The 12,204-nt window shown below is 53.3% G+C and overlaps 1 protein-coding gene across 3 annotated transcripts in view; it reads left to right on the top strand.

Annotated features, from left to right (window-relative positions):
- CCDC88C (coiled-coil domain containing 88C) overlaps positions 1–12,204 on the top strand; it is a gene marked incomplete at both ends in the record, with an annotated part of 134,013 nt that overhangs the window by 54,020 nt on the left and 67,789 nt on the right. For all 3 annotated transcript variants that reach the window (XM_080706994.1, XM_080706993.1, XM_080706992.1), the window contains one exon: positions 4,320–4,389. In XM_080706994.1, the coding sequence (XP_080563120.1) occupies positions 4,320–4,389 (70 nt within the window). The remainder of the gene's footprint in view (positions 1–4,319; positions 4,390–12,204) is intronic.

Here is a 12,204-nt window from a genome sequence, read left to right as displayed (position 1 = left end):
CCCGTTCTTGGGCACAGGAGCCCAGTTCTGCTGGCCAGTGCCTGACCTCCCCACTCACTGGGGCTTTGTGTTTCCTGATGGGGGGGTGAGTAATAAACACCCATTTCATTTGTCCTTTTGATTGCATGCAAACTGTCAGAGCAAAGGATGGATAATTTCTTTAGTGGGTCTGTCATGTTTATAGCTCAAATGGCAGATAAACAGATGCCTCTGGTCATAGGTCCTCTCGTGGGAAGCCAGGCCACCAGGGTTAAAGTATTTCAATTTAAGAAGAGAGAGCCACATTCCATAGTCTTTGGGAAAATCCTGGGCAAACTTGCTTTAGTCCCGATCACTGTAATAAAGAACATCATGTGATTTTTGTCTACCTCCATTGAGGCTTTTTCCTCCTGTATTAAACATGCATTTCACACTGTTCATATATTAGGCAGCCGCTCATTGGCTTGGCTTCTGCTCTAAGAACTCTTCTCTACTGGTGACCGCTGAGCGCCAGTGCTGCAGGCCGGAGACTGTCTGCCTCGGGCATTGCCCACAGCCTCGGCTCAGGCTCAGGAAGCCGGACTCCAGGCAGGGCAGCTTCCTGGGTTTGTTGACACTGAGCACAGACGCCAGATGCTGTGCCCGGGACCTGGCACACTCTGGGTTGGCAGGAGCTTCCTGAAGGGTCCTGACCTCCACCCTCCCACCCACATGTCTTGCTCCATCAACTTAGTCTGGGCGATGGATGAGATCCCAGGTTTTGGATTTGAGGTCACAATGGTTACAGGTGGGCTCCCCCTTTTTTTGTACTAAGGATTGAATCTGGTGGTATTCTTTGTCTGAGCTTTACCACAGCCCTTTTTATTTTGAAACAGGGTCTCACTAAGTTGCTAAGACTGGCTGCAAACCTGTTATCCTCCCATCTCAGCCTCCCAAGTACTGAGGATTACAGGTGTGCACCACCATGCCTGACTTTTCCCTCTTTTTTTTTAAATTTTAGTGTTAATTTTTTTTCTTTTTCTTTTTCTTTTTTTTTTTTTTGGTGGTACTGGGGTTCCTGGAAGCCCTTCTACCTCCGGGCTACACTCCCAGACCTATTTTTACATTTTTATTTGGAAACAGGGTCTCCTAAGCCAGCACATGTGGCTGGCTTCGAACCTGCGCGATCCTCCTGTCTCTGCCTCCCAAGCGCGGGGATTACCAGCGTGCACCACCACACCTGGCTCTTTAGTTTTAATTTAATTTAAAATTTTTTTTTTTTTTGCAGTACTGGGATGGAACCCAGGGGCATTCTACCTCTGAACTATACCCCCAGCCCTATTTTTCTATTCTTTATTTTGAAACAGGGTCTCACTAAGTTGCAAAGGGCTTCACTAAGCAGTAGCTGAGGCTGGCCGTGAACCTTGATCCTCCTGTCTCAGTCTCCCAAATGCTGGGATTACAAGCGTGAGCCACGATGCCCAGCTTCTTCTCCCTCCTTTTTATGTTAGAAGACATTACAGCCTTGCTCTTCCAGGCACTCAGGCTGCCCCTGTAGGGAGCAGGCACACCCTCTCCCCTGACAGCCTTTCTTTTCCTCTTCTTCTTTTCCTCCATTTTTTAGAGGAGTTAACTATCAGTGGGCCAATTGGGGTGCAGTGAGTCCACCTTCGTTTCAGCCCTGAAAAAGTGGGGCTTCCACAGCATCTCATATGAGGCTCTGAAGCAGATCTGCCTGGAGGGGAGTGGGGAAGACGGAGAAAGGGTGCAGAAGCCACCTGAGGTTGTGTCTGTATCCCACCCTGCAGAGGGGGTCCCTGGAGGGAGGGATCTCACCGGAGCCTGGGGAACATGACAGTGGTGTTTTGGGGGCACGAGGTGGGCTGGTGCAGATCCCAGGGGATGTCCAGAGCACGCTGCTGGGCCCCTCTCCAGCATCAGTTGGTCCTTTCAGGGTGAGAGCAGGTGCTCCGTGCAGACTGTCAGCTGTGGCTCCACGGTGGCTTTCTGACTGAGTGCCAGCGGGAGGGGCCTCTTGCCCGCCCTCCTCACATCCCTGCTAGCTGGAGGGCCTGGTCTGTCTCCCTGGAGGCCCCACTGCTGCCCGAGCTCAGGACATGTTGGCTGGGTTTTCCTGGGGAGGACAAAGGTTTGAGGGGACTCGTGGGCCACGCGGGGCCACCCAGTACCCTGTCACTAGGGCTGGGCAGCCTCTGGTACCATGTCGGGGCCTTGCGGTGTGGCCAGTTAACTCCAAGTTAAATATGGATGGTCACTTTAGTTACAGGAAAAAAATAAGTATGTATGGAACGACTAGGGGGAAGGAACCTACTCTTTAACTAGAAAGTTCACGACAGCTACACACTGCTCAGGTATTTCCAAGTGAAAATTTAGCATCTAAATTGAGATGTGCTGAAGTTTAAAATACACACTGGATTTCAGCGGTGGTGTAAAAAAGAATGTAAAATATCTCTAATAATTTTTCATATTGATGGTATGTTGGATGATTGTTTATTAGATATGTTGGTTTAATTATAGTAACAATAATTTCGCCTGTATTGTTTGTTTTTTAGAAGGTGACTATTAGAAAATTTGAAATTATGACCGGGCGTGGTGGCGTACGCTTGTAATCCCCGCGCTTGGGAGGCAGAGACAGGAGGATCGCGCAGGTTCAAAGCCAGCCGCGTGCGCTGGCTTAGGAGACCCTGTTTCCAAATATAAAATGTAAAAATAGTTCTGGGAGTGTAGCCCGGAGGTAGAAGGGCTTCCAGGAACCCCAGTACCACCAAAAAAAAAAAAAAAAAAAAAAAAAAAAAGAAAATTTGAAATTAGTACGTGTCTCGAGTTACATGCTACTGGACGGCACTTGCCTCTTGAGCCTGCTTTTCTGGCAAATGTGATTTATGGTCCTCCAGGGGAACCAGTTAATGGCTTTGGGGCTTTTTTGGCCGTAGGATCAGGTCTTGGGAGACACATGGTGTTTTGAAAAGAATAAAAATTTTAAAAATAGCCTGTTAAACATTCTTTCTTCTTTTCCCTCTGTGCTGGAGGTTGAACAAACATTTCTTCATTATAAAAATGATATGTTTCTTGTAGAAAGTACTGATTAAATAAAATTAAATATCCTATTTTAGAAGGTAAGTGCACAAGTTTACTGCCAATACTTTCTAGCAATGTTTTTATTGGTACTGGTAGTCCTAGCCTACAAGTACCACTTAGTGGAGATCTTAAAGATTATTTCCCATAAATAAATAAATAAATTAATTAATTTTTTGCGGGTCTGGGGATGGAACCCAGGGGCATTTGACCTCTGAGCTACACCCTCTGCCCTATTTTTTATTCTTTATTTTGAAACCGGGTCTCACTGAGTTGCAGAGGGCCTCACTAAGTAGCTGAGGCTGTCCGCGAACCGCGATCCTTCAGGTCTCAGCCTCCCAAATGCTGGGATTACAAGCGTGCGCCACCACGCCCGGCTCTTTCTCATAAATTTATATTTGTAAACTTGTGCGCCCTGATAGAGGACGGAGTGGCCCAGAGGCTTGGACAGCGGCAGCAGGAAAGTAGCCAGGAATTAGACAGGGTGTGCAGATGGCTGGCGAGAGGACCTTGGTTCTCTCTCAGCGTGGCCGGAGCCCTGGACCCTGTGCTGGGCAGGCGTGGGCCTGTGTGGCAAATGGGGGGTGCTGGAGGGAGCCCTGCGCCTCCTGGCTTGGCCGGCTGGGGAGCCGGGTGAGCTGCCCCTGGCTGTGCGGGAGGAGGGCGCCGGGAGGCCTTTTCTTCCTGTTGACCACTCTGAGCCCGAGTAGAGAGGGACAGTGTCAGGAATGGGGTACACTTCGTGGCTTAGCACCCACCCTTTCCCCATTTCCAGTGAAGACAGGGCGATGAGGGAGGATTAGGTCATTTCTGCATTTTTTTATTTTTTTATTTTTTTGGTACTGGGGATTGAACCTTCTACCTCTGAGCAACTCCCCTAGCCCTTTTTACTTTTTATTTTGAAACAGGGTCTTTCTAAATTGCTGAGGTTTTCACTAAGTTGTTGAGGCTGGCCTCCAACCTCCTGTCTCAGCCTCCCAAGTACTAGGGTTACAGGCGTGTGCCACCGTGTCAGGCTTGCTAAAGTCTTTCTGCATGGGCAGACGTAGATTTTATTTGCTAATGATCAAGGCAGAAGCGTGCTCTGATTCCGTTTTTTCACCTTCATCTTAAACAGTCCTTCCTCTTACATAGTGTCTTCTGGTTTGACCGGTGAGGGGCGGTGAGGGGCGGTGTACTCTCTATGCCTCGAGCAACTGTAAATTACTTAATCTCTATTTCTGCTTCCTGTTTTTAACGGTGTCTTTCCCCCTTTGTCTCTGCAGGAAGTTCTCCAGCAGCTGATCGTAATGAATTTACCCAATGTCTTGATGATTGGCAAAGACCCTCTGTCTGGTGAGCGAACGCACCCCCGCCCCCCATCGTGCCGGGCCAGTGCCATCGGCGCGGACAGCTGTTGGCTACGGAGCGCTGGCTGCTGGCCTGGAGCCGGCGCAGTAAACACACGTGGTGGGGATGGTGAGGGTCTAAAGAGGGGGTTTACTGCCCTGTGGCAGGAGGCCAAGAGCATTTCTTCTTGAAGAATGAATCCCTCAGATGCGCATGCCGGGGCCGATGAGGCCTCTGCTTTGTCTCCTGAGAAGACGGGGCTGGGTTTAGGTGTCGGGGACATGCAGTAGGGAACCTGGGTTTTCTCCTCCTTAGTAAGAGTGGAGATTCGACTGTGGCCGGATGTGGTCTCTTAGTCCACAATGAGTGTCCTGTGTGTGTGTGTGTGTGTGTGTGTGTTACTAGGGATTGAACTCAGGGACATTCTACCTCTGAACTACACCCGCATCCCTATTTTTTGTTTTGACTTTGAAACAGGGTCTTGCTAGGTTGATGAGAGTCTCACTGCTCTTTGAGGCTGCTCTTGAACCTGCGATCCTCCTGTCTTAGCCTCCTAAGTACTGGGATTACAAGTGTGCGTCATTATGCGGGGCTGAAAATGAGCATTTTTCTAGGGCACACATGTCTGTCCACTGCTGGTATCCCATGGTGCTCTGCTCATGCCTCATGGGAGAGCTCACCAGCACCTACAGTCATTAGTCACTGCTGGGCAGGTGCCTCTTGGGCAAGGGTTCCAAGTCCTCCTGGTCCCTGACACTCTGTGTCAGAGTGAAAGACCAAGTGAAGGGGAGGGAGAGGGATGTGGGGTGTGATCTGGACCAAGTGCTCTGTGCACCTATGTTGGTCCCACTTTGAACCTCACTGTGATGTATGATTAACAGTGCACCAGTACAAGTACTAAGAAATTAAGAAAAGACCGAGTTAAGCGCCCTCCTGACTTCTTCGAGACAGGCGGAGCATTTCACCCCTGCTGGGCAAATCCCAGGTGACTGAGACAGGGTGACGGATCGCCTCCTCACACGGGCCGCCCGCGGCTTCCAGATGTGGGCACGCAGGCCCCGGGGCAGACACGCAGCCGGCCTACACTACTGGATTCCTGGTGGGCGTTTTGGAAGCCTGGGCTGGAGCCTCCTGGGATAGGTGAGGCGTCCAGGAAGGCAAGGAGACCCATGTCGCGAGGCCGGGTCCCAGGTGCCAGAGGCTTTTACAGAGGGGATCCGAAACTCTGTCTTGGCATCTCCGTGCCTGAGTCGCACTAGAGTGAATCTGTCCTCTCTCCCCTCTATGACAGTAGCTGAGTTACCTTTCAACTCTAGGAAAAGCACACCAGGTGACCAGCCAAGAATGTGACTCACGGAGGAGCGTTTCTCTGGTGCCCTGTTCCTGAGTGCACTAGCAGCGGCGTCCTTGTGTAGTGGGGGGCTGGTGGAAGAGGGGTCGTTGGCCGGCTGGCCAGGGGGGCTGTCCACCTGGCACAGGCTACCTGGTGACTGTGGGCAGTGAGCCCGCTCCATTCCACATGTTAGTATTGGGGAGCCTTTGGTCTCCCCACCCCCAGCTCTGTCTTCGGGCCTTGTTTTCTGGCTTTATTCCACGGCTCCCCAGAGAAAGGTGGAAGATACCAAATATAGCCCGTGCCAGCTGCAGCCCGGGGCCCGGGACAGGTGGGACCCTCGTTACTTCGGGGCAGTGAGGTCTGCGTTGCTGGACAGAACTGTGCTGCCTGCCCGATCACTGGGGGGCCGGGGTTGAGGGCGATGCCTGGCGAGGTGAGGTGGGGGGCGAGCGCAGGCCTGCCATGCTGATTGCTCTGGGTACAGTGCAGGAGAGAAGGTCACTGGCTCCCGAGCCTGGGTGAGCCGTCCGTGCAGAGGCCTGAGCACCTGTTGAAAAGTGCTGGGGACCATGTGCTGCCGGGACATGACTGTGGCACCCTGTTGACAGGTGAGGGGCTTATTAAAGAGCAGAGGTTAAAGGTTTTTGGTGAGTTACTGTCGGTCACTGGGTCCAGAAGCCTGAGCTGCTTTCTTGGTGCCACATCAGGGCAAGTGGGCATTCAGCCTTTTTTAACCTCTAAGCGGGGCCTGGTAGCACACACTTGTAATCCCAGTACTTGGGAGGCTGAGACAGGAGGATCTCAGGTTTGCAGTCAGCCTCAGCAACTTAGGGAGGCCCTCTGCAACTTGGTGAGACCCTGTTTCAAAATGAAAGAGTAAAATAGGGCTGGAGGCGTACCTCGGAGGTAGAATGCCCCTGGGTCCCATCTCCAGTACCACCAAAAAAGAAAAAAAAAAAAGAAAAGAAAAGGTAGCCTATAAAGATGGTAGATGCGGCTAGGCACTGTGGAGTGCATCTTAATCCCAGTGACCCGGGAGGCCCGAGGCAGGATGACCAGGAGTTTGAGGCCAGTAACGTAGCGAGATTCTCTCAAAATAAAAACTAAAATAGGGCTGGAGATGTAGCTCAGTGGTAGAGCATCTCTGGGTACCATCCCCTTCCTTCCCCATACACATAAAAGGGCAGAGGTGATGGTTCGACCTAATATTAAGCACGCGGTCCTTACCGCCCACACCCAGCCGCCCCGTCCTCTCTGCCCCTTCTCTACCCGCCCCTCCCCCATCAGAGTACAGAGAACACAGGTCCCCGCCTTGTGATTGGCACCAAACAGACATCTCTACAGAGAAGTGACACAGACTATTCATTTATTCACTTACCTGCTTTATTATGTGGTCCTGGGGATTGAGCCCAGGGGCATTCTGTCTCTGAGATACACCCCCCCCCGGCTCTTTTTATTTTTTTGTTTGGAAACAGGGTCTCACTAAATTGCTGAGGGTCTTATTGTGTTGCTGAGGCTGCCCTGGAACCTGTGATCCTCCTGTCGCAGCCTCCAAACTCCTGGGATTAGAGGTGTGCGCCACCACGCCCGGCTAATACTGATTATTTTACTTCTTTTGTGTGTGTGATACTGGGGGTGGGACCCAGGTTTTTTTTTTAACCTCTGGGCTCTACTCCCAGACCTATTTTATACTTTATTTGGAAACAGGGTCTCACTAAGTTGCTGAGAGCCTCACTAAGTAGCTGAGGCTAGCTTCAAACCTGTGCAATCCTCCTGTCTCAGCCTCCTAAGCGCTGAGATTACAAGCATGCGCCACCACGCCCGGCTAACACTGATTATTTTAAGTGGCTTTATTGAGCTATAATTTGCGTAGCATAAAATCTGCCCATTTTAAATGTACAGTTCAGTGATTTGATTTCATATGTGTACAGTCGTGCAGCCCTCACCCCGATCCAGTTTTAGAACAGTGCAGGGAAGCTGGCTTTCAGCCATTATCAGGTGGGTCAAATGGCCTGGGACCCACACGGTGCACCATCAGCACACGTTGGTCAAAGTTCTGGTCCCAGCTCCGAAGGAGACAGGGAGAGGCGAGATGGGGGCACAAGCAGGCTGAGGAGCGCAGGCCAGGCCAGGCTGGGGGACGCGCCAGACAGTGGCCTCCTCTGGCCGCCTTGGTGGATGAGTTTGACAAGGTGCCCGGGGGCTCGGAGAGCAGCGGAGGACGGCAGGGCCATCCACCATCAGGAAGGCCCAAACATGCGTGTCGGGGGCAGAGAGATGTATTTGTAGGAGAGCATTTTCAGTTTTGAATTTTAAAAACAGAAGTGTGAAGCATTCTTTGCTTCTTTTCAAACAAAGAACAAAGTTGTTGGTTTTTTTTAATTGGTGTGGTTTCCTGGGCGGGGTGCTTTACTGCTTTTTCTGTCCCGTGCATAGCAGGGGCACACTTTTGCCCCTTTTGGCAGATGCTGACTCTGTGCTGTTAATTATAACACTTTACAACGTGGGGTTATTTTTTTGGTTTGGGGCAAATATGTCACAGTGGAACCCGGTCCCAGATTCCAACAGAGCGTCTCACCCACCTGGCGCCCCTTCTGCATGGCACCCAGCGGTCCCGAGAGGCCAAGCATCTGTCTCCCCTCCTCTGACCTAAAAAGGAGATGTCACAATGCAAAGGAGGATTTCTCCGCGTCCGACTTTCCTCCTGATGGTCAGGGGGGAGCGGGCTTTCCTGCTCCGGCAGTGCTGGGATCGGCAGAGCGGTTACGCGATGCTGAGATGTGCTGTTCGCCTGCAGCGCCGCGGCGCGCCGCCCTCCGCGCCCGCTGCCGTTCTCTTGTTCTCTCACTCCGGGTTTGTGCCTGGGCTCAGCTCCGCCTCCTCTCTGGCGGCTGGTTTTGCAGCTGTCTCCCAGTGTGTCCTCATCCCTGGGGCCGAGGCTGCGTGGTGTCTCATCACGTGGACCCCACTTCTGGGAGCATGCCTTGGGTCTGGCAGCACCCTCTTTGAGCTGCCCCCACTTTGACATGAGGCCTTTTCCCAGGAGGATCTCGTCCCGGGAGCGGGTCTCAGCACTGAGCGTTCCAGTGTCCTTTGTCTTGTCTCCTTGAGGTGACCTTAGTTGAGTCTGATCAGCATGCCGGCTCTGTCTTCAGGGCGCTCCCAGAACCTGGGCTTCCATGCCTTCCGCCTTCCACCCTGCCGCTCCCAGGGTGCCCTGGGTCGCCCTCAGCACGACCGCCCCAGCAGCCCTCTCCCCAGCTCTCACCCTCCTGCCCCACCCCTGCTCCCTGCCCGCCACCTTCTTCCCTTGGGTACCAGGGAGCAGCCCTTGCGGCCCTCCTCACTGCCCGGCGGCCCTCCGCCCTGTGTCGCAGCCTCTTTCTCCTGCCTCCCTTTTCTTTCTCTCCCAGGTACATCACCTTCAAACAGACCAGCCAACTCACTTATTTTTTCGTGAGCATTCCACTACTTATTCCCCCTTCCAGGGTAGTCTCTCCCGAGGGAGGGCAGGAATCTTTGGGGTTTTGTTGTGGTTGCCAGCATATTTTGTGTTTATATCAGTGCCCAGAGGTGCTCAAGCAGTGTATCTGTTAGAGGCCCACTTCTACCTCCTCTTCTCTCCTCTCCCCAGTCTGCTACCTCCTTAAGCTGTGCCTCCTCGCAGCTGTTTAACCACAAGCTCTTATGGGGGGGGGGAGAAGGCCAAGTATCGGTGGTTACCGTCAAGTGAGGTTCAGTGCCAGCTGTGTGTGTCTCCCCTCAGCCAGAGACAGCCCACCGGAAGCTGCGCCATCTTGCCGGCTGCACAGCCTTTTAACACAGTTCCATGGTTTGTGATGAGCGTACTCTGCAAGTCTTAGGAAAATCAGGAGCCCGCATCTGCTCAGCTTGTAAAATAAGAACGTGTTGGATAGAATTCAACCAGCTCTGGCTCCCCAGCATCTCTGTCTTGGCAGCCAGGCCTGTCACTGTGCCACACACGCAAAAAAGAGAAAGATGTGTCTGAAAGGAAGCCAGCATGTTAGCAAAGTAATTTCTGTGATAAATCTTAGAGGAGTTGTGCTGGGGAAGGCATCCTCTTTTTCTTCCAAGGTTTGTCTCCAAGTATTGTTCTGGCTTCCAGATGTGTAAATTTTCAGGTCCCACCTGAGCTGTTGAGAACAGAAGGAAACAGGGCATCTAGGTGCAGAAACCCAGGCCAGAGAGGGGAGGAGTTGTTCAGAGGTGCACAGGGTGGAGGTCCCGTAGGGGACCATAGATTTACCACCACAGATTGCGCAGATGGTTGTATTTGTGGACAGCTGGCCTCTGCTCTCGAGCAGAAGGGCTGGCCACTGCCTTTGCACTGCCCTGGTGTTTCTCGAATTCTAAATGCCAAGTGAGAGTCCTGGGAGCCTATGCCCGGGCGAGGGGCTGCAGCCCTGTTTGCGCCCTCTGTGGGACCCTGTCTGTGCATGTAGCTGGGACCTTTGAGAACAGCTGTGAGGCCTTCATTAATGGCAGTTTAGTGGCACTTGGTCCTAAGGTTTTTTCTTCTCAAGGTGGTTGCACAGGGGGCTTTCAGCAGTAAAGAAAGCACTTTGTGTGTAGGGGGGTCAGAACATCTGTGCACATAGAACGCAGTGTGTGTCCTTCTTCCTCCGCTAAGCCCAGGGCCCTGCTGTCTGTGCTGCTCTGGCTGAGGACGCCCCAGGCCTGGTTTCTAACACCCCGCCCCCCGCCGCCCCAGATTGAAGACCACAGTGCTTTGCAGCCTTCCCGTCCTGGCTGGTGCCCAGAGCCTCACAGAGGGTGTTCAGCCCAAGCCTGCCCTCCAGCATTTGTTCTTTGAATGTACTGTGCCTGGGGCCCTGGAGAAGTAGGCTGCTTCTGTTCAGAGCCCCTGTCCGTTTGGGCAGGGAGGGGATTCCATAACACGAGGTGTTGTGAGAGCTGCTTCACGGCGAGCAGGGCATAAGAGTCTGCCAGGGTGCCTTGCAGGGTTGGTGGTGTTGGGCAGGGCTTTGGGGAACCCTCAGTGGAGAAGGTGAGTTTGCGAATCAGCCATCCACCACTGTAACAAGCACTTGACATAATCAAATCCTAAAGGGAGGGTTTGCCTGGGCTTACAGGTGGAGATAAGTCCTCGATCAAGTGCCTCTGTGCATAGAAAAAGAGAAAGACCTCGTTCCCCGCAGCCCCTTCAGGGACACGCCCCAAACACCTACCTGCCTCCCACTAGGCTCCACCTCTTAAAGGCCCCACCACCTCCAATAGCACCGCTCTGGGGCTCAAGCCTCTAACACGTGGACCTCCCTCCGGGGACACTCCGGCTCCAAACTGCAGCAGCGAGGAGAGGTGGCTGAGGTGGAAGGGGCTCAGGAGATGGAGGCGTGCCAGCGTCCCAAAGGAGCAGGCCCAGGGCAGCCCCAGTGTAGGCTTCAAGGACCGGCAGCAAGCTGAGCTCCTGAAGCTCCCCGGTGCTTCCTACTTAACCAGCTCAGTGTTTACTTGCTTTTCTGTTGAGTGCGTCCTGGAGTGCTTTCCAGAGCCCATGGAAACCTCCCTCACGCAGCTGCCTGAGGGGGGCAGGGATGCTGAGGTCCGCGTGTGCCCAGGGCCTGGCCTCCCCTAGCAACCGAGGGGAAGGAGGGCTTGCGGAGAAAGGCCTCTTGCTGCCCACAGGGCTCTCTTGAAAACTAAAGGGCCGCCTTCCTCCCTGCCAGCACCTCCAGCACCGCGCCCTGCTCGCTGGCCAGCCGAGGTCTGTGCAGTACTGAGAACCATTCTTGTGTTTCTTCCTCCTGGCCTTTATGTGTTATTTTTACTTTGTTTTTTCTGGCCCCCATTTTCTAATCCTATTTATTTCTTTTCTCAGTTATTTTTGTATTTGTAAAAGCCTCCGCTTCTTTGAATGAGGAGGGAGGAGTCAGTTTAAGCAAACCCTAACCTGGCAGGCATTCTGATCCTTCTAATAGTTCCTGTTTGGTCCTTGAGCAGGTTCAGAAAAGCCCCCAGGCTCTGCTTGGGCCTTGCGGCTTCTGGTCTGCTCCAGCTCCCGCACTCCTCGGAGATGAGGCCCCCGTCCACCTGCCACGCCAGGCTGGCGGGCCTGGAGCTGGAGCCTGGCTGTGCTTCCAGGGAGTGTGTGAGCCTGGCTCCCACTGAGGAGCAGGGGCGAGCGGTGCGCTGCAGGCTGGAGGCCGGCCCTCTGACTGCCGGGTCTGCCTGGATACCAGGCTCTGTTTGGTAAACTTCCCGGAGACGGCCTGGGCGCAGGCAGAGCACTCCTCTGGCCTCAGTGACCACGCCATGGCTTCCAGCAGCCCTGCAGCCTGCAACCGCAGCCTTGCAAGGAGAAGGAGGAGGGAAGAGATGATGTTTGTCCAAGGTCTTTATGTTCACCGTGACAGTTGGCTTTTCTGCTGATGGGTGGGAGGGCTGATGCTCTGACCGTCTCTCCTCCCTGGCCAGCTCTGGGCTCGGGCTGAAGGCTGTGGTAG

The sequence above is a fragment of the Muscardinus avellanarius genome (genome assembly GCF_963383645.1).
Source record: "Muscardinus avellanarius genome assembly, chromosome: 12".
Lineage (NCBI taxonomy): Eukaryota > Metazoa > Chordata > Mammalia > Rodentia > Gliridae > Muscardinus > Muscardinus avellanarius.
The sequence above is the reverse complement of the archived record's forward strand: the minus strand, read 5'-3'. Positions and strand labels throughout refer to the sequence as shown.